The 23,749-nt window shown below is 34.4% G+C and overlaps 1 protein-coding gene across 1 annotated transcript in view; it reads right to left on the reverse strand.

Moving 5' to 3' along the window:
- Window positions 1-14,411: 14,411 nt before the first annotated feature.
- The window catches only part of KCNC2 (potassium voltage-gated channel subfamily C member 2), a 34,547-nt gene continuing 25,209 nt past the window's right edge, over window positions 14,412-23,749 (reverse strand). The window contains exons 5-6 of the mRNA XM_006142886.1: window positions 21,982-22,146; window positions 14,412-17,156 (exon numbers count right to left, since the gene is read on the reverse strand). Coding sequence (XP_006142948.1) covers window positions 17,020-17,156; window positions 21,982-22,146 — 302 coding nt within the window. The 3' untranslated portion in view covers window positions 14,412-17,019. The remainder of the gene's footprint in view (window positions 17,157-21,981; window positions 22,147-23,749) is intronic.

The following is a 23,749-nucleotide window of genomic DNA, read 5'->3' on the forward strand; positions in this document are numbered from 1 at the left end:
ATCTCAGAATAGAATCTCCTAATGTGAAAGTACCAGATAAGCAAGGTACTTCTGGGGATTTGATAATTTTCTAAAGACTCTTCAATAGAGTGAGAATGTACTAATTGCACACCAATGAAAATGTCTATTTTTGGATGATTATACTGTGACCCTGGGGTAATCTTAAACTCTCTTCAGTCTAGTCTACAGAATAAAATTGAAATAATATAGATTTTTATATTCTTTAGAAATTAAACAAAGAATTTCCAATCTTATCAAACTTCTAAATTATCAAATAAACTCTGCTGATTTCTATTCATTGCTATAAAATATAAAATCTCTGGAAACAGTCTGTAAACAATAAGAAAATCATTTGAAAGTATGTTCATATTGATGCTGAACTGAATTTGAAAGTTTAAGGCAATTAGACATGAGTTCTTAAACTCTTCCTAAAGCTTTTTTCAATATCTACCACAAAGAAAATCAATACTAGAAAAAAAATTACAAGCTGCTAAACTATAAAAACGATTTGTAAAAATCAATGATAGCATAGTAATTATAATCGTAATAGCAGTTCACATTCACTGAGCAGAATCTCTGTACACAGCAGTGTGCTAAATATACAAGGGAACTTCAAAAAGGTTGTGAAAATATGGCATTAAAGAGCAAGTTTATTTTGGTGAAAATAAATTTGAAATCCATACGCAGTTTCTTCATAATGTGCTTCCATGAATTTTCAAAGTCCCCTTGTATTAAGTGCATCATCTTATTCAGAACTCATGACAAAATGATGATGGAGATATTATCATTATTCTCACCAGTTTACAAGTTTTTATGCAACTTATAGTTTAAATTATTAGTCATATAGTTGGTAAATGATGACAAGATTCCATCTCAAGTTTACTTTGACTCTAAATCTTTTTTTTTTTTAACCAGAGATTTAATAGGCTTCTGTATAAGGCTTAAAGGATTCAGATTCTTGTGTTAGTTGAGGGAATGGAACACACAGATAGAGTAACATAAATTTCTGGGAACTAATTCTGTCATTGCTGTTGAAAAAGATTAAGAAACATAAGATGTTTAGCCCATCCTAAAGTGGCAGAGTCCATAGAACACTGGATTGTAGTGTTGGAAACCACGTGACTGACCACAAGTTCAGATCTCTGGGTTGGCTTGAAAATATACTGGGCTGAGTGTGAACATTCAAAATCCTGATGAATTGGAACGCTGAGGAAAGGCAATAATGGCATGATGAGACCCTGTAAAATGTGCTTCTCTCTCTCTCTGTCTCATGAAGGCACATGCATTATTATTATCATGAAGAAAAGAAAATTGAAAAAATTTATAAAATAAAGAAAGCTTAGAGTCTTGAACAAACTGGAGTAGATAAACTAGACTGGTATTAGTGCCTGAGGAAGTCCAGTGCAACCGGTGAGGCAGGGCAGCAAGAATTCACAGACAGTGATCAAAACTGTGTGAAATATATTCCAGACACTTTGTTATGCCTTGGAGATGTTGGAAAAAGTTTGCAGTTGACCCTAGACAGGCGGAAGGATCCATACATAAAATGTCTTGAGGACCAGATTTAAACACTTTGCTACCAGTTGGCCCTAAGTGTATTCATGATAGGGAGCACATGTACACACACTAGAGAGAGACAGAGAGAGAGATGAGGTTGGCAAATGAACAACAGGGGAGAACAGGGTGAGATGTAAATTTCAAGAAAAATCAGTCTAGGTAACAGTTCAATTCAGCACATATATTAGAGATTTTTGTGATCCTGAGAATGTGCCATACAGTGGAAAATAGGATGACAAATGCCTGCTAAAAAAACTATAGGGAACAATCTCCAAAGTTTCTTGGCAGTAATATGAGAAAAGATAAATGACAGCAGCTTAATTTATTTACAGCTTCCTGTCAATTTAATCATCGAGGAAGAGGAGACTAAAATATTTCAAAACAGAAAGCAAGCAACATATTTAATAACTTTCAAATATTATGATACTATGCCAAAAACTTCTAAGGATCTATTTTAACAGTAGTTTGCAAATCGGTTGAGATTCCTTTCCATCTCTACCCAGCCCCCATAAGTCCTTAAAGTCGGTCAGTTGTGATTTGCCACAACATATAAAATCAACCAAAGAACTGTCAAAGGAAAAATTGTATCAGATAAGTTGTACAAGCAAGGAAGATTTTATTCAAGACTATTGTAATAGGAGAGAGGGATTAAACCCAACCTTACTGAAAGAGAAATTAAAAAAATATATATTAAGTGCTGGAATGAGCTATTGGAAAAGTTCTGAAGAACATTGGCTGAAAGACTGTTCATGTGACGAAACCATCTGTGTTTGATAGCGCTTAATTGAAGTTGATTCCTATCCTCCTACAGAAACTGGGAAAGAGGATTCTTAATCTTTCTTGATAATTATATTTCAAAGACATGACTCCTGGGTCTATGAGAACAATATTTTTTTTTTTGAGAGAGAGAGATTTTTTTCTATAGGGCATGTGCACTCACAAGAGAGACAAAGATAGAAAGTAATAAATGACCATGCTGCAATCCCTTCTCCTCCATTCTCCTCTCAAGATCGTGAGCATGCACACACATACACCCAGTGTGAGCTTTAAGTCACCTGGTCCAGGACTTGAACTGTGGCCAACTCCACGGGAGTCCAGCAATGTAACCATTATGTCATCTGCTGATCCCAAGAACAATATTCTTGATATGTAAAACTGGTAGAAGGTTGGGAGAAGACTCACACTGTGAGGGAGCAGGAAAAGGATTTACAATTACAGGTTTTCTTTTTCTTTTCTTTTCTTTTTTTATTTTTTGGGAGAGGTTTTCGCTATAGGGCACATGTGTTGCCAGACAGACAAAGAGAGACAGAGAGACAGAAAGCGAGAAATCATCCCCCAGGGGGGATGGTCACGCCGCAATCCCTTCTCCTCCATTCTCCTCTTGGGATCTTGGGCACACACGTACACACGCCCAGTGTGAGTTTTAAGCCACCGGGTCCGGGACGCAAACCGCAGTCGACTACGTGGGAGTCCAGCGACATAGCCATTACCCTAACTGCTGGTTCCCACAATTACAGGTTTTCTAAAGTAAATGCTCTAAGAAAAGGAAAGTCAGGAGCCTGCAGTGGGAAAAAAATTCTGTTTAAAGTTTACTCAAACTGAAGAGAAGGTTAAGACTATCTCTAGTCCTAACTAGTAGTTGGTAATCTGGTGCAATTTTGGATAGCATTCATAATCATGAGTCATACTTAATCTGGCTTAGTTAGATGAAGTATTATTTTGATGGTTGGTTAAAAAATCTCTGCCTGTGACTTTCTAGTGGACCATGTATGTTGGAGAATACCTTCTAAGCATTAAGTGTGTCCTTATTCCGTATATCCCATAAACCATGTGTCAATATACATCAAAGTAGTACATAGATATGCATTCAGTACCAGGAAAAGCTGCCATCAAAGGCAAACAAACAGTCTTTCTTCCACCATAGTATTTTGGCAGTCAATGTCATTACTGTTATTTACAAAATTATTGGTTCTAAAAGATAAGTGAAAGAACTGAAACTTAAGACATTTAATATTGGAAAATATACCTTATGGTAACATTTGCCTTAGGAATTGTTTAAAAGTAAGTTTAGGCACATTAAAATTTTCTTTTTCTTTTTTTTATTTATCATTTTATTTACAATTAATGACTGTGCGGCTCTACAATGTACAACCTGGCTTTCCCGGCATGAACACAGTGCATATTAGTCAAGTCGAAGACATTGCCATATACATTATCATCGGCAGAAAACTTTTCATATTTTGTGTATTAAATGTGTGGTCTGTTTTTTCCAGATTCCTTGCCTCTCACCCCTGTTACCTACCCCCAACTACTCCCTCTATACTGTCTCCATACAGTTGCCCTCCCTGCTATTATACCTTCTAATCTGTCAGTTTCCGCTATAGAGCACAGATATACAGTAAATACCGAGTGGGAACATACAATACCGTTCTTTCATAGCCTAGCTTGCTTTGGTTAGCATTAAATCTTCCACAATTGTCCACTTTGTGTCATATGTCAGGGTCTCATTGTTTTTTATAGCTGAGTGTAGTGTTCCATAGACTACAAGGCACATTAAAATTTTACAGAACTGATATAAGTGGTAAGCAGTTCATGAACTGAGCACTGCCAGGGAGATCTGGGGAGAAAACTTTCATAAGATGTTTCTAGAAGCTAGGCAAAGAAAATATTTGATTTATTAAAGTGGAAAGTTCATAGTTGGAGGTTAACTGGCATTTTTGAATAAATTTTCTGGGTGGAGGTTAGTTTGTTATTTCTAGTTGTTTCAGCTTATGTTTTGTTATTTTAGGCATTCATTCTAAGTTAGTTTTTCAATTTGTTTATCCAAAAAGAAGCCCAAGGCACTGGAGTAATCTCAGCCTGATGGCCTCCCAATTAATTATTTTAACAGAATTTTATATGTGACATTAAGGAGTTTCAGATTAAAAGGCAGTGTGTTCTCAGTAGTGGTCTGTCATTATGTTGTGCTCTTATAATAAATGAGGCCAAAAACTTGCATAAATACATTTTACATAAATAAAACAAAAATAAGTGCAGCAATATTTTGTATGTTCACAGTTATTTGTTGATTTTGAGAGCACTTAACCTTAGTAGTAACAGAATGTAAAGAAACCATGTTATTCTTTTGTCAAAAATGGAAGAACGTAAACAGACCATCTAAGAAAATGTTGTCTAAATTCATTTCTCTGTAGGGGATGTGAAAATTGATGCTCTCTTCTCCTGCCTCCCTGTGGTGCATTGCAAACCTTTCAAAGTCCCCAGTGAAAAGAATATTTCAATATTTCTGCTCTTTTTGTGCTGAACTGATTCTAACATTGTTTGTAAAACACAATTATAATTTTTTTTCCTTCAGCTTATTTTTTTGTTTATTTCATACTAAATGACCTTCCTTAAGGCAATGTTCAGTATCTGCTGTTTAATCTTATGCCTTTTTTCTCTGTAGCTCCAGCTGTGTGTGTGTGTGTGTGTGTGTGTGTATGTGTATGTGTGTGTGTGTGTGTGTATGCATTTCATCATTATTATCTTAGATTCTGGAACTCTCTATCAGTCATCCATCTGTAGTTCTTATTTTTTTTTTTTTGAGAGATCTTTTTTTTTCACTATAGGGCGCGTGCGCTCGCCAGACAGACAGAGAGAGACATAGAGACAGAAAGTGAGAAATCACCCCCCAGGGGGGATGGTCACGCCACAATCCCTTCTCCTCCATTCTCCTCCCAGGATCTTGGGCACGCACACACACGCGCCCAGCGTGAGTTTTAAGCCACCGGGTCCGGGACACGAACCGCGGTCGACTACGTGGAAGTCCAGCGACATAGCCATTATGCTAACTGCTGGTTCCCTGTAGTTCTTATTTTTTTAAGTTTCCTGTCAGCACCCAGTGTGATAAACAGTTACTGCAACCACAGAGAACATTATAAAGAGCTTTGAGCCTTTAAACTTGTGTCCTTTGTTTCCAGAAAGACTAAGTTACTAGTAAACTGTGAAAAGTCATGGGAAAAAATATGTATACTTTTCTGTATACTTTTGTAAATTTCATATATATGTATAATCAATGCTTACTCACTTCATACTTAATCGTCTTCAGTAAAGTTGTAAGTTATTGGATTGGCCATTAAAAAAATAATTGAGTTGTGCAAGCACTTTTCCGATTAAGTATTCTTCTGTCCTTTGGGTAGATACCAAGGAGTGAGATTGCTGGATAATATGATAGTTCTATTTGTAGATTTAGGGAGGCAAAGCATTAATGGGACAAAGAAATGTGGTATTTATTATCTGTTGATATTTTATAGTTTTATCAACTGGACCAGGGAGAAATGTTCATCTGTTGAAATATTCATTTTGTAAGCTAAATAATGTGATCAAATGTATAAAATAAAATGAAATAAAAAATGTGAAAAAAAAAAGAATTGGGTTTTGTTTATTGGCTTTTTTTTTTGAGGTTTCCAAAAAAAAAAAGAATTGGGTTTTGTTTATTGGCTTGTTTTTTAGAGATTACCTGGTTTCATGAGCTTGCCAGAGAGAGAGAGAAAGCAACCCCAGCTCCACAATGGAGTGTGATCACACTACAATACTTTTTCTTCCATTTCTCTTTTTCATCAGGATTTTGGAAATACATGCACATGTACCCAGTGTGTTTTGTTAGTGCCAAGCTCGGAATTTTAATTTTGGTCTCACATATGTTATCCAGTGTTCTATGCACAGTGGTTAGCTGCTGCACTATGGGACCAGACTTGTTGGTTTGTTTCAGTGTATTTATTTATTATTTAATTACTGTAGGACACACACCCTCCCTGGAGAGATGAGAGAGAGAGAGAGAGAATACCTCCCAGGTGAGATGAACATACTGCAATCCCTTTGTCATGGAAGAGTGATGCTGCTTCTCATTTGCGACTTCCAAAGAATTAGAAACATGGACACAGAGAAAGGCTAGCAAATCAGAGTTTATTGAAGTAGAGAAAAGTTTCCAGACAGGGAGGACCCCAAAAAATGGATTGCTGAAGAGGAACTGAGACAAGACATGCCCCTTGTAGTGGGAGTCACATACTAGATGGATCCAGTTAATTTTCTCCTAATTTTGGAGTGGGTACAAATGTCATGATCCTCTCTCTATGTACAAGCTTGGGCCATAAAGACCATTATCTTTTCCTCAGAATGTAGTGACACCTATAAAAAACCTTAATTGCTATATTTGTTTTTGGTCAATCATTGTGTTCCTGCTACAAGTCCTTTCCTCTGAGTGAACAGTTTAGTGAGGACTGAGCAGCTGCTGAGCTATTGTGTCTCCACCTTAAAATCACTTTGTAATTCTATTTTGAGCCTATACCCTAACAATATTCAGCCATTGTTTTATTCCATTTGGACCTATACTCCAACAGTTCATTCGATTGGTTAGCTCAAACATGGACTATATTCTTAGAGTCCCTGTGTACTATCTCGCCTTCTCCTCCATTTTCTTCTTGAGATTTTGGGCACACACTCACAAGGCCCAGAATGTTTTCCAAGTCAACAGGTCTAAGATTCAAACTGTGCACTTGACCATCTGGGATCCAGCCACCATACTATAAACTGGCCCTAAGTGTACTAATTTCTAGTCATGATAGAGAGCACGTATGCACACACTAGAGAGAGAAAAAGAGGGAGAGAAAGAAGCACCCTCAAAAGAGTCTAGTCTGCTAAGATCCCCTTTCTGCAGCCCTCCAGCGTTTGTCAAGATGTTTGGCACACACACACTTTGTCCAACATATTTTCAGGTTGACCTGGGGATCTGAACCAGTGGTCACCCATGTTGCTTCTAGCACTGTAGCTCAGTTTTCTACAGACAGTGCCATTAGACTGGGCCAAAAAATAATCTTTTAGATAATACTTTAGATAACTAATTAAAAAATATATAAAAATGAAATAATAAAACTCCTGAAATAATTGATTGAGAAGGTTTGGAACTAACACATACAAATTATATTAAGAATTTTTTATATGCTATCATTTTTAGTTGTTTCATTTCGGTTTTCACTAAAATAAAATTTGTCTACTGCCAAAGCATTCTATTCATTTTAATGTCATGATAAGCCTTCCTGGTTTATGGAAAAGATTTTTAAGTGGTGACCAAGTTTTTTGAAAAAATCTTATTTTTGCCCCAGAATAAATTACTTACTTTGAGTTATGCGAAATGTTTTTATTTAAGTATACCATTGCAAGAATTATACTGAGATATGAAAATGTAAGTTCTGAATATTTACATTATATGCACATTATTCTTACAAACAATAGTGCCTAAAATTCAGAATCACATTTGAGATAATTACAAAATTATTATTTGCTCTTCTTTTTCTTCTTTTTTTAAAATTTGCTAGAGGGCATGCACACTTGCAAGATAGAGACAGAGAAAGAAAGAGAGGGAAACTAAGAAAGCACTCTGCCTCCATCTGACATGGTATGCCATGATCTCTTCTCCATTTCTCCTTTTGGGTATTTTGGGCACACATACACATGCCTTGTGTGTTTTTCAAGCCACTGAGTCTGGGACTCAGATCATTCAATCAGCCATGTGAGATCCAGCAATCTTAACCACCATACCACTGACTACTCCACCCCCCTAAAAATATTCTAATAAAAATACTTGCCTTGCTGGTAAATGACTAACTAATCTATATAGAAGTAGAGTATGGAAATAACATAAAGTTTGTAATGATTCCATTTAATTTCTGTATTCCTTCCATAAACACCATTAGTAAATGATTTCTGCTGATATACATAACATTGATATGATATTTTATCACATGAGTAAAATTATTCTAAACAAAAAAAGTCTTTTCAAATTTTAATACATCTAAGAAAGTTGTCTTGATAATGTTAATTTCATTGGTGATGAAATGTATCATTGATATGCCTAGTTTTTTTAAGTATGATCATTAATTTTTTTATATTATTTGATCCAGTAATTTTCTTTTTGGAATAACATTCAGAAAACTCTGCCTGCTAAAACACAAAATGTGTCAGAATTACAGAAAAAAAAAAAGTCTGGCCCTTTTTTTTAACTTCTAATAAAACACAAGATAAAGAAATTGGGCTTGTAGTATTTTCCAAATTAATTAAAAGTTGTGTCTTTAATAAAGACCTGTGTACAGATGCTCATAGCAAGCAATTTTATTCATACTTGCCAGAACTTATAAGAAACTAAGATGTCTGTCGTAGTTAATTTTACGTGCACATTTGCTTGGGCCATGAAATGTCCTAGTTCCTGGTTATACATTTCTTCTGGGTATGTCTGTCAGGGTATTTCCAGAAGAGATTAGAATTTGAATTGGTAGACTTAGTAAAGTGGATTGCCCTCCCCAATGTGGATATGTGGAATAAGGTTGGAAACTGTATATTTGGATTAGGCCAAATTTATTGATAGAGGATCATTAAGCAGATTCTGCATTTAATGTTGCAGTTGGTGGAGTTAATGAAAGGCTCCAACTGTTCAGTTGATTGGTTGGCTGAAGCATAGACCAAATTTAGTCTGCAGTGGATGAATTAGAAATTCCAGACCTACCTTGGTTTAATGTACAAGAAGAAATTTAAAGGCTTAGGAAGATAGGAATGTTAGAGTGAACTTGGACATGGAGATTTACTCACACTAGGAGGATCCAAAGACATATCTTTGACAGTAGTGTTAGAAATAAATTGTGAGGAGACCCAGCATTCTCGAAGAGCTCTGTGGTCACTCTTTGCAGGGCAAACCTTGTAGTGAGAACTGCAGTCATTGAATCAGAACATCCAAATAAAATTAAGAGTATTTGATCCCAGGACAGCAGGGGCTAAGTGGTGATAACCACCAAAGGTAAAGTAGTTATTTCAATGAATAGCAGAGCCAAAGCAACAAACAGTCGGATTTCTACAGATGTATGGCACTAATAGATCATGATGCTCTCTGACATGAAGTAGATAGAAAGCTTACTATATTTCACTTGCTCTCTAGACACAGAAATATTCTAAGTCAAATGAACAAACATCTAAATTGAATCACTAAGACAATCGCAGCTCTCCAATCAATTTCCAGATTGAGTCAGTTCCTAAACATCACCCCTTTAACATAGGGGAAACTAGTGTTACTGTGGTCTAATCTTTCTGTTTGAATTCAGAAACCTGACGGTAACAATGTAAATTCAATAGAAGAGAGATTAATTGCATAAGACTGAACTGGTAAAATAAAATTTTATGACTTTTTAATTTTATATTACTGATTTTCTTCTATGCTTTGTTTTCCAGATTTGAGGTTTTTGTCTCCTTTGGAACTGTTGATAGGTTCAGTAATTTGTTACGTATTTATTTATTTGTTTACTTTTGTGAATTGAAACATAAACTTGCATCAGAAATTGTAAATACTGATTATTTCCAGGGCTTTGACTGGAATGTCATATCTGATGATACGACCAAACTAAGGAACTTAAGTAGATCTCAAGAAACTGAATAGAAGCCCTTGGAAAGATTGCCTGGTACCATAAAGAGTTCTGCTTGGCAGTTAAGTAAGAATGTCAACTCCTGACAGGTCCAAAAAACTTTCCTGTACAGGTACTTAAAGGCACGGTCAGATGGGGAGTTCCTGACTTGGCTCAGTAGCCTTAGAAAAATTGTTAAAGAGTCTCATCTGAAGTTTCTTATAAGTTTCCGGCAAAGCCAATTAAATCAATTAATATTATTTTGGGTCTTTGTGCAAATAACAGACCAAATTGAGACTAAATTTAATTTTTTGCAAATAAGTTAGTTTGAACAGAATCCTAACCTTTTTCCTGCCTCTAAGTCTTGGGCACATTTTTCTTAATATTTTTGAGTTTGATTATTTAAAGAAATCTGCATTTCTTGAAATTAAAAAAATACATAAAACAAAACCAAAAAATATCTTCTTTATAACCACAATAAGCTCTATAGCCTCAGTAGTATGTTCATTCTACTCACTGAGTCTTATGCGTAAAGTCAGATATGTGTTCATAGATATGTTTATATCAGCTGCACTTGGTATTGAAAATATTTAGATTAATCAAGATCTTTTGTGAATCAAAAAAATGTGGGGGGAAAAAAGCATAGGGGAAACCAGGTCCCCTTGAGGGAAGACCCAGTACATTACCAAAATGTTATATTGTTAATCTTCCCTGCAGCTTTCCCATAAGGGACCTATGATCTTTTACCAGGAGAACTGTGCATTTGGGGAAAAGAAAACCATCAGACCTTTTGAATAATACTGGACATTGTCTCTTAACTGACATTAATTCCATAAAACATAAAATGTCAGTGTGGATAACTTCATAATAGAGGCCATGGAGGTCAGCTGACTAAGGAAGTTTTAGGTCAAGTTCATCCTACATGGGCCCCAAAGTTTCTTGATCCCATACTGTGATTATTTCCCCAGATCTATACTGCATGTTTGAAAGAGATCTACTCAGCCACTGGCATTCCTACATTCGTTCCCTGGCCTATAGAATGAGGGTTATTATGGTGAGAAAATTCAAGTGTAAGTTATTAGAACTACTCTCAAACTGAAAGAAGTACTACTGAGAGTAGCACCACTACAGAGGACTTAAAAGATTCAGGGGTGGTGAGTCCCACCATGTCATCATTTATTTGGTTTATGCAGAAGAAAGATGGATCTTAGTGAATGATGGTGAATACTGCAAGCTTAATGAGGTAGTAACACCACAAGCAGTTGAGTAAGATGTGCTTCCACTGCTTGAGAAAACTAATGCACCTGCTAGTACCTGGAATAAGCTATTGATCTAAAAAACCCTTTTGCTTCCATATGTGTCTAGATTTACAGAAGCAGTTAGCTTTCAATTAGCAAGACCATCAGTATACTTTCACTGTCATACCTCAGGGTTACCTGCTCTCCAGCCCTATGTGAAGAATTCGATTTGCAGAGATTGTGATCACTAGTCCTGTCCCAAAGCTGATTTAGAGGCTAGTAACCCAGTAAAATTTCTAAAGATCCAGTAGGGTGGGGCAGGTCAATAGCATTTCTAAAGTGAAAAACACATTGTTGCATCTGCTCCTCCCACAAGCAAAAAGGAAGCCTTATACCAAATGGCCCTATTTGGATTTGGGGAGTCAACATATAATTCATTTGGATGTATTACTTCCACTCATTTACTGAGGATCCCAAAACTTCTACTTTTGAGTGGTTCTTAGAAAAAGATAAGGCTTTCCAGCAAGTCCAGGTTGGTGTGCAAGCTTTCCTGTCACTTCAGTCATATGATCTAGCGGATTCAATGGTGCTTGATGTGTCAGTGGAGATCATGTGTTGCTTGGAGTCTTTGGTAGAAGACTCTATTAGTAAATCGCAACATGGGCCCTTAGGATTTTGCCAGAATTAAGGATACTGAAGCCATGTTAGGGAAAATTAATGGACATCTATGCTTTCATAAATTGAAGTATTTAACAGTTAAATTTTGGCAGTGGAAACTGGGAGGGAGAAATTTTTAATAAATTTCTATTTTATTATTATTTTTATTATTTTATGCATTTGATCACTGTACATCATTTGGTTTGCAAAGAGAATTTACCCAACATAAAATACACCTCAGACTAGCCCAGTTGACAATACTATACATGAATTCATCAACAGGTAATAAACCATTACTGTGTCCCACAACTGTCTTGCCTCTCTATTTTTCTCCCTAATTTCCTTCCCTATTCTCTTCCCCTCTCCCACCCAGAAAGGAAAAATTTAATCCATTTATTTTAGTCAACTTAAATTGCTAGGGATTTTAATATTTTAATAGGTTCATTTAGGTCTAAATGTCTTTAAGCAGGTTATAAATCCTCTGGAGTTCCTGCTTTGTAATATAGCCTGTTAATATATTCATTGTCTTTCTAAGATAAGTTCACTATTGCTATTTGATTAGTCTGTCTTGTGATTTATTTCAAAGATAAAATGAGAATCTTTTCTTTTTATTCATGACTATTTAATCCTGATTTTTCATCAAATTTTGATGGCAATTATCATCTATTAAAATGCATTCTTTCCCCTTCCTACGTATTTTTTTTTCCTTTTTACAGTAAAGCTGACATCCTGACACCATCGTTAAAAATATTTTATTAGTAATTATATTTGGACACTTTCTCTTTTCTGAGCTGAGTTCTTAACAGTTTTTTAATTAACACTGAACATTTTTAAACATAGAAAAGATTTTGCTGATTCATTATGGGAAAGTGTTGGGATTACCCAACCTTACTTTCTGTATTTTTTTTTTTGGTTTTGTTTTTTTAAGACATGGCCTCACTTTGCATGATCCTGCTGCCACAGTCTCTATGAGTTGCTGGGATTTTTAGATGTATAACACATAACACTTTGGCCTTTACATTGGATCAGAACTCAAACCCAGGCCTTCGACGTGGTCCCAGCCTGTGGATTACAACATGTTAGGCACACCTCAGTTTTTTTTTTTTTTTTTTCATACCTCAGTTTTAAAATAGCTTCTTGTCTGTGTATTTTGGGAGTCTAGAAGATGGACTTTAGACCATAGCTTCCCTGAACATGCCAGGACACACCTCCTAAATTCATTCTTTTCATTACTCTGTTTTGTTTACCCTCTTGCAATGATCATAGAACAATTTACTCACTGACTAACTTAATTTGTAAAATTATATAACTCTATGTTTGTTTTAAAAATAAAACATTTTTATTTGGGAGGGGAAAAAAGAAGCACAGATCACCAAAATGAGCCTCTGTCTTTTCTTGTACTTTTCTCCTACTCCTAGAGAAATATAAACAGAATGTCAGTTACCAAAGATGTTGCCCAAAAGTGAGACAGAAGCCATTTTTATGATGGGGTACTAACAACAAAAGCATAGTTTAAACCATAAGCAACTATGAAGGGGAAGATCATGTGTGGTTAAAAAAAATAATACACAGTTCCATCTCTCTGATCTTTAACATTACCACAAGGAAATGAAAACAAAATGATTTGCCTGCAGAATTGCTATGACGATTAAAGTACAAAATGTAAGTGAAAATTTAGTATTAGTCCCAAATACCTTATTGATACTAGATTACATAAAAATAATGAACTATTTTGCAATGATTTTGAATTATGAGAGAAAGAGAAGCTGGCAAAATACATAGAAGCAAAAAGGAGGAAAACCTTGACTACATGCCAGATACCTGAATGAAAAGTGAAAGCTATGCTTACTTTAAAATTCTCCAACTCCAGAGCCAGAGGTGATCTGGTGGTCCAGGCACTGGACTCCCACATGGATGACTGCAGTTTGAGTCCTGGGCCTGGTGGCTTGCTTTCTCAGTTTTCTGCTCTCTTTTTCTCTGTCTATCTCTGGTAAGTGCACATACCCTATAGCAAAACTTAATAATAAAGACTAAGAAAATCCTCTCATTCCAAATTCTTTATTATATATGAGTGTCTGGGATGGTACTGTGAATCAGAAAAAGAGTAGAGCCAGTTAAAAACTACAACAAACGGAAAAGAGCCCAAAAAGATTAATAATTTGTCAGATAGGATTCAAGTTTATTCCCCAGTTCATTTGCCTTTTATTCTTCATTTCAGTTGGTTACATTTCCATTGGTGATCACCAAGGTTGGGCATGCACCTCAAAATGTTCACAAAAGTTCCACAATACAGGGTTCATAATTAGATTACATGTTATATTCAGAATCCCAGGGGAACTAATAGATTCTGGAAATATTAGTTAAGCAAGATGAAAAATTCTTACACAGTTTCAACTACAACAGCTTTAAAGACACATACAAGCTTCATTTGCCACAAAACTCACAAAGAAGTAATTGATTGAAGAATATCTCTTTTATGCAAAATATACATTTTAAGATATAATTTAATTAATGCTCTACTATATACTGACGTTGCTCCTTGATCATTTAATAAAAAAATACTCTCATTTCCAGAATTTTATTTTTTGGATATTTATAATTGAGGTAACAATGACAAAGGACTTAAACTATGAATGATGTTTGTGAGTTCCTTTTAAGCCATAACAATTTTCCATAACTAAACAAATATATAACTAAGAATAGAACAGTTCTGATAGACACCAAAAATTTCACAACAGAATTGACAAGCTGATAACATAGGTGGTTTATAATAAAATGATACAATGTTCATAGATGCGATGAACAAAGTAGAAGTAAAGGGAATTAAGACAGACCTATACTACATCAGTATCAGTGCCTTATATAATTTACAGCACAATCTACTGCAGGCCCATGAAGAGAAATTCAAAGTATGGGCCTTACTTGAACTTCAGAGATATTGATCCTGAATTTGGCTTCCCTTGATGTGAAATGGCCAAAAGCTGTTGACCCATGCATATGTTGGTATTTACAGGTGTTTTGTGGACACTGGCTAGTCTACAAGCAGACCACTCATATGGGGAGCACCAAATGAGTTTCAGCCATGGTTCTTTTATAAACTGTAAATGTCTCATAAAGACGTGGGGACCTCTTCCAAGTGCAACTTGATCACATCAGGGCACAAACAGCAGCAGAAGTCTTTCCAGTACAATCCTTGGTATGGCTAAATTCCACTGTCCCTTTTTCAGCAGTCAAAAATCCATGATAAATTCTGTATAACACTGTAGTCAATAACAGCAGCACCAGACAGCATATTAATTTCTTTACTGCGAACGTGTGAAATTATAATATTCTCTGTGTGATGTTATCAAAAGAATCACTTCATCTTTAAATATCAGGTATGTACGTCTGGCTAAATACATTGCTGTACAAGATCTCTGACATGCAGATCATGCTCTAGCACTTGGAGATAATGATATAGTAATATGTGTATCGTGGCCAATAATAAAAGTGACAATTGTCTTTCTAACAAAATAAATAAATAAACATGGGAAGTAAATATAATCAACAGTCTTGAGGATCCTGAATGCCTTAGAGTATTATTTTTATCCTCAATTTATATACTATGGCATTTTCCTTTCCTCATATGCCCAATACACCAGATATGCTATTGCTATTGCGTTCATAAGGGTGTGTAAACAGACTCTCTTCCACTCATACTGAATAAGACTCCCTAAGGATTTTGTTGGAGTGTAATGATGAATGCTGGTTGCTAGGTAGTAGAAATTGACACTGCAGCAGGCAGGCAAGTGCAATGATGAAATTCCTGCTTTAATTCTGCTTATCAAAAAGATTCACAGTGCCGATTAACTTAGGTAGTCTATGGGGTGTTATTAATTTATACACAAGGGAGAAAGGCTGCTCCAAATAGCAAAGAAGGCAGGTGGTGGGGGTTGGGGTGGGGGACCCAGTACCAAAATCATGAACACCTTATCAAGACATTTCTATGCTTCATGAGACAGATGGATATACAGTAGACAGGGAGCTAAGACAGACAGACAGAAACAACATACAGGACAAAGCACCTGATTAAACATTGCCTAAAAATCACATTAATCCTTTGATTCAGAAATTTAAGGCCACTCAGTAAAGCCACCCATGAACACCAATGACCACTGATGCTTAAACAAAAATTAATAAATAAAAATAAAGGGAGGGGGTAAAAGAGACACAGAGCTTTTAGTGATATTTTGCACTCTGCGTCTGAAAATAATGATAAATCCTGCAGTTAAAAAAAATATGAGTCTAGTACTAAACAGCAGCTCCTGGCTAAACATTGCAAGCCTGGCAGTTACCTTTCTGTCATGTTTTGTGCCTTCCCCAAGTCATTAAGTAAGAGATCTGGCCTCAGCTTGCGTGTAACCAGTAATGACAATCCCTTTGCAATCTGTGTGCAAACAACCAGAGACATTCAGAACTCCAATACAGCATTTTCGAAGAAAACTAAATCAATCAAGAAATTAAACTATGTAAAACAAATATTTCTTTCAAGCTATAAGGAAAAAATAGTCAAGGAGAAACTTGCCCGCCCTGCCCCACAATTCAACATGCAGAACAATTGATGAGTGCTTTTGTATCAGCAGGATGGTTCAATGCAAGTACACATAACCTGAGCCATCCGTGGTCCCCAAGCTCTGCAACATAGCTTTCAGGTGATAGAGACAAGATGGTCCATGCAAATTTGCTGGCCAAAGTCATGTTGTGAGCAATCAAGATAGGATCCCAGACATCTTCAGAATGGTTTAGAGTCACAAGATATGAAGTTCCAGTGAAATGGTTGGCATTTGGAAGCACACTGTTTAAAATTCATCTCCCTGAAGATGCGTTTATGTATTAGTGTACTGGCCAATATCTGACACTAACTGTCATTTTATTGCAAAAGAGATCAGGGCAATTAATATGGATAAGTAGTAGCACTACTTTAGATCATCTTTAAGCCAGGATAGGATTTGTTAGCTACTCAAGTGGCATGTCTGACTTCAAATAGTAGTATCATGCAAGAGTTATACTGTATTAATGGAGCCTGGAGTAACTTTACATGTAATTATTTCCACTGGGGTTGAACAGTACTTGAATTAATACAATTTAGTTGACTGATGCATTTTGGTTTACAAGATAGATGGGATAGGAGATCGAGAGCGCCTCAGAGGACAAGGAGAGTTGTAGGGTGATGTTACTGGAGAGAGTCTCAGAGTATTGCCTGCCAAGCCCGCTATGTTGTTTAAGCTTCTGGATTTTTCATATCCTTTTATAAAAAAATGCACAGACATCAGTTGAATTTAACCAGAAAAAAGATACAAACAATACCATGCAAGGTCATCAAAAGCGCAATTTTTTAGCTCAAAAACAAATTTGTTTACAAAGAATTCAATACCGAGACAATTTATAACTCTAAGAAAAAAAAATGAAGCTCATCGTAGCTGTCTTTCTCCAAAGATTAAACCAGCTATGACAAATTACAGTTGTAGCACTTCAAAATCTATGCTATCCTAGATTATGTATAATTTTGGCACAGAAAACACTAGAACTCTTAAGAATTAGGCAAAGCAACTTAAGTAAGATATAATATTGGCTAATATTTTCTAACTTTGCAATATGTTCCTAAAGAAAAAAAAAGTAAGTGGGCTATTTTTCTTCTTTCATTTATATTTACTAAGTTAACAAAGAATACTTAACTTTAAGTGGACAACTTTTTTCCAGCATTTTTAATCTTTAGCTTTATAGGGTTAAAAAGATGATTCTTAAATAATGGCATTTGATGTTATTATCCAGGTGATGTAGAATGGAATGCCCATTTTTAATCCCTTAGATTAAAATAAAGAAAAAAAGAAAATGAGTGAAATATAAATTAGTCATAATTTCAGTTAAATAAATTCTAAATTTGATTACATGATGTTTTCTGATTACTTCCTCACCACTTAGGAAATGAGAACAATTTAACCTTAATGCATCCTTTCTTTCCATTTTCTTTTATTCTTATCTTTTGTTCATGATAGCCATGAATTTGTAGAATAAAATAGCCTATCCCCAATTAGCCCAATCTTTTTTCTTAGCTACTCAAACAAAACTCCATCAAGATTGCCTTAAAAGGACTAATATATGGTAGTATTTTTTATTACTAAAGAGAAAAGGTAGATAATAAGGTGAGAATCACCTAGTATGAAGTTTGAAATAAAAAGTCTGAAAATTAGGGTAACTATTGACTAAAATAGTGGTCTTATTGCATGGCTTTGAAATTGAATGTTCTAACAGCTCTGCTGGAGAGCTTTTATACAGAAGAAAAATTAAATTCTCTTTAGGTAAACAATATTGAACAATACAATTCCAGTGAGGTTCTTGTCTCTCTTAGACTGTAAGGCAAAGTGTTTGGGCTCTAGGTAACCCTACATTTCCTTGCTGATTACAAGGCAAAAAACATAGGTCCTTTGTTTTTCCTCATGTTGTTTTTTCTATCTTCTTTCTTTATTTCTATCTTGTCACAGAACTTTCAGTAAAGAAGACATTGCTCTCTCTCCTCCTTTCATTGGAAAAGAAGTGATTTATCTGATTATTTGACTTATGAGAAGCCAAGACAGATCTGCGAATGGATTGCAGTAACAGCTCTATAACAGCTAGCAAGGAAAGGAATGGCAAACCTACCCCTTACACATACACACACACATTAACTTTAAGCAGACTAGATGTCTTTTTTTAATACTTGGATATGGAAATTAATGCCATCTTTTAGCTGTGGTAAAGTTCCCTGAGACATAATTTTTCTTCATTAAAAAATTATGTGCCAACAGTTTATTATTACTACATGTTATAAGACATAAGAGGTCATATTATATTTCATCCTATGCTAATGGAAGATAGAATAGTTAATGAGAGATTATCTTAAATAATTTTTTAAAAATTGCAGGTAGTTTGTCCTTACATGGACCTTCAGGTTTCTTTAGGGTTAGTTATTACTGCTATTCTGTAAGGTGACTGACAATATAACTTTAGTAATAATAGGGAAAAGAATTTATTCTGCACAGTAGAAGTGGATTGTATGACCTAAAAATGTAAACTAGACTATAAACATTGATTGGTTATGATTAAAGAAAAACTGGTGAATATGCATGAACCAAAGGGCTGTTAATACCTATAAATCATGGTAAAAAAAATGTACTTCTCTGTCCTACACAATCTCTAGCCTCCAATAGGACCTCTAGAAAGGTTAAGATTTGTTTAATAGTTTCGTACTAATTATACCAGTAATATGTAAACCTTAATTGCCTTTCTAAATGTTATTTTTCTGAATTACAGTTTTGAACATAAATATTATCCATTCTACTTATAGGGCCTTTATTTTTAATTACTATAATTTTAGTGTCCATCTGAAAAGGCTTCTTTTCTAATTTTACAATGAGTGTTTAATTAGTAAAATTATATGCTACTTATGTACATTTATTATTCTTTATTCTACATGTTCATTTCTCATTATAAAATTTGATGAAATGTTGTGTAATCAAGTTTTACTGGAATGGCTAAAAATATGATTCATGAGAATAAACAATATTAAACCAGCTTAAACTAACATCTAAAGGGCAATATTAAAATAACCTACCCTGTTCTACTCAGGAGTGTGTTTTCATTTACATCTTATGCTTTCCTAAAAACTACTGTACAAGTAAAAACATGGGTTTTAAATATTGGGAGCTTACAATTTTAGGAAATTTTTATTTTTTTTAATTTACACTCAAGTTTATTTCTATATGTAAGTAGAAAATGAATTCAGTGTGATCCAGTAATTTCATTTATATAGGGGAGAAATAGAATTCTAAAATTAAATCAGTGGGACATCATACTGAAATGTAAATGTAGGGGTTATATAGGAAATAAATGGCTGAACAGAAGTAATGAAGAAATCTATAAATTGCACAATTAGAAACAGGAAGAAAAAAAATGAATGAATTTCTGGTAGATATACAATGTATGATAATACACTAAAAGTGAACTTAGCCAGAAATGTTATTAAACTTAGGGGGCAAAAAAACACATAGCTACAGATGAATTGGAAAGAATGAAAAAGAATTGATAATGGTGAACAATATAAAGAAAAAGAAATTACAGATAAATTTTCAGGGATTTTTCATTGACACAGAAAATTTTATTTGTGAAATAAGATTGCATGGGTAACTTTTCCATGCAAACTAAATATCTTATTAATTGCTTTGCTTGTGAAACTTTGCAATTTTATAGCAAACTTTATATTTACATAATGCCTTATAATTTGCAAAGCTTTTCTTACATGTGATTTTCTTTGATAGTTTAAAATTCAAAGAGTTATCTAACATGGAAAGAAAATCCTAGAAAGATCCTTAAAAACACATAGCCTCAGTATAAATATTGCATGTGACAATTTATTGGATGATGCTCAAAATATGTCAATTTTACTACATATAAAAATATACAAATATGAATATCCATTCAGATATACACACATTTATATGTATATACATACATAATAGGATATGAAATAAACTTAGAACAGCATGTTCTAATATAAGATATTATAAGTTAGATATTATCTAATATATGCACATATATTTTACTCAAGAACTATGATAAGGTATTAACTATTTTAATATAATATTTAAAATTTTTATAACACATTTAATTATAAAATCATAAACAAATATATCTATTTGGATTATTGAAATACATTTTGATGAAAAGAATAGATGCAGACAATGGAAATCATTGGAATGGAGAAGGATTTAAAATATGGCATTGAAAAGCAAAAAGGTCCTTTGTCTTCTCTTTTGATCCTCAAAATCATTGAGTCAGAGAGAGACAAAGTGATTAGAAAAGAAAAGAAAAAGAGAGAAGCATGATGTGGGTACCGAAATATTTTAAAGAAATAAAGCATCATAAAATAGATATTTTAGGCTTAAAATGGTAAAGAATTCAATGAGAAGAAACTGCAATGAAAAATAAGTACAGTATTTTTAGAATACAGTTGCTCTAATACCAAAGTTTTGTAGTGGTATATATTTTTTTCATTCAAATTCAGCCATCTACCATAAGAAATCATTATCTTTCCTTATTCTGTCAATAAGCAGACAAATAGCTATGGCAAACAACTTGATTTATAAAAGTAATAGGTAATCAATGTACATATCAGCATTTTGAGTAAAGTGAGTTATAGTTACAACTGAACTATACTTAAGGAAATAAAAAAATATTCCAATTGCCTTGAGTACTGTAAAGTCTGCCAAAAATAAATAAATAACGCACCCAGGAAATCTATAATAGACAATGGTACAACTGAGGCAAAGAGTACCACATACTGAAGCTGAGCATTGGTATTCTGTTATATTCCTCAACAAAGATGCCTGTCCAGCAATTTTTATTCATTCAATAAATATGATCATCTATGTGTCAGGCACTGTTCAGTGCCTATTAAAAAATAATAGTAAAGTCAAAATGATTATTATTGGTCCAGAAGAGAAATTCTGTAAGTCCATTTGGTAAATACAAAGTAACTTTTTAAGTGATTAGATATACTTTTCTATAGGGCTGACGATCTTGTACTTTTGTAATATAAAGACACTTAGTTAAAACATTGGCAAAAATTGCCCAAGTACTGGTAAAGTGATCCAATTAGAACATGCTTAAAGGTTTACTTAAAAAAAAAATTCGAAATGTTAAGTCAGAAATTACTGATCAAATATTTGCATAGAGTCTATTAGTGAGTACTATTTGTTGTAATAAAAGAGATAACTTTTAAGGTCTGCTGAGTGTATTTTATTAAAATAATTGAATAAGTGATTTAATATTTACATATTCCACTACAATTTTTCCCATAGACAAATGACCAAAACAAACAAAAAAAAAGGTGAAATGCCTTTCAAATATGACAAATAGGCTGTTATCATATGTATTTTAAAACATTTATAATGAGAGATGTGATGGAGAGAGGAAAAGAGCATAACATGAAGTCTTTCCTAGAAAATTATGAAAGAGTATTTTACATCACTCTATATATTTCCAGCATTTAATTATTAGGTAACCTGTTAGGATCTGATTAAACGCATGCCTACCTTTCCTGATCCCTCCATCAGAAGCACATGTGTAATCCCCTGTTGTCAGTAGGAAACATGTTTCCCCTCTTCTGTTTTTGTCTCTGGTACTAGAGCGTCTGATGGGGAGCCTTTCTGGGGGTGATAATGGCGGCTCACTTCCTGTACTGTCGTCACCTGATAACACTGGTCACAGCACCATGCCCATTGACAGACAGTGATGGATGAGGAAATGAGACAGTACAAAGAGTTTACACTGAATGCTCATAGTCCAGTCACTCAATATACAAAACACAGTAATCACATCACAATAAGAAAAATAATTGTCATCACTCATCACAAAAAATTACACAGAGCAAAATGGAAATGTATTATAAAGGAAAGAAATGTTCTTTGGAAAATTGTCATTCCTTTTGGGATTTTATCAAATAGAAAAATTGACTTTCCAACAACTAATATGAACTTAAAATGATAACAGATAGAACACAAATTATCTTGTAATTTTTTACATTGTCTAGTTACTGTGCATAGGAATCTTTAAAAGTGGAGCCTATTTAAGGGTGAAATCAAGTAAATATTTGTTTTTTAAGTCCTGCAAGAGACATGCTTTCATTATTTTCTCAAAGCAATTTTTCCAAAAGTCTTAATGAATATAATACCAAAGTACACAAATTTTATGGTAAGGTACTTCATTTTGAAGTGGCAAAAGATTTTTGAGCGTACGATGGAACAAGATCAACTTCTCTAAATGCCCTTGAAGTAACTATCTGTTTACTCCTGTATGCTTGCCAAAGACCTTCACATCCTCTCAGCCTAGACACTGGCTTGTTATTACAATTACAGTGTTTACCCAGGATGAGAATGTGTCTTTTCTCCATGCCCTTCGTAAGGGCTCTGCATAGATATTCTAAGAATATGAGGGAAGTAACACCAGCTAAACTCCACCTTCCACTGAGACACCTATAGTTTTCAGATATATTTTGCAGTGCAATCTACTAAGGGAACACATGGATTGTGAATAGAATTGTGAAATACCAGTTAGGTCTAGCTACTTCCCCCCCACCCCCATTTGCCTTGTAAAAACTTCTGGAAGCTAAGGAAGGAGCTATGAAAATGGCACCTGTCTTTTTTTGTTTGCTTGCTTTGTTTATTTGTGTTATTTCTAAATTATGCAAAATTATTTACATGGGATCATATCATGTCTTCTATTTTATAAAAAATATATACAAAATGTATGGAAAGTAAATACCTTCCTTTTTTCTAGTAAGGTAAAAGCTAATTAAACTGTTTAATCTACAAAATATTTAACCTGTACCATATGTAATAGTTGAGGGATAACACTACTATCACTTCAGCAAAATCAATATCTACTTACAGTCAGTTAATTCTAGACTGCCTATAGCAATGGAAGGAAACAGGGATTCAGCTAATCTCAAGCAGTAAATCATCCAAATTCTGTTCTAGGAGGGAGTAGAGACCAATGCATAGTGCAGTGCATAAAAAGAAAATCCATGTAGAAATTCAACTTTGCCACTGACTAGCCAAATCAGGTCATTATCCCCTGAATAATGGTGGGTCGTTGTATTATATGGCATCTTGCCTCCTCAAAGTGGTTATATTGAGATGGTCTACCTAGTTTAAGGTAAGTGAAAATTTAATTAATCCTACAGAATATTACTAGGAAGGAGATTGGTTACTGAAAGAGTTATCTTCCATGTCACCTCTTTGGTGTTGAGGCCTTGGAAATGCAAACATCCATTCTTCTTAAATAACAGCTTCTTGTGAATTA

The sequence above is a fragment of the Tupaia chinensis genome, unplaced genomic scaffold (assembly GCF_000334495.1).
Source record: "Tupaia chinensis unplaced genomic scaffold, TupChi_1.0 Scaffold000085_1, whole genome shotgun sequence".
Taxonomy (NCBI): Eukaryota; Metazoa; Chordata; class Mammalia; order Scandentia; family Tupaiidae; genus Tupaia; species Tupaia belangeri.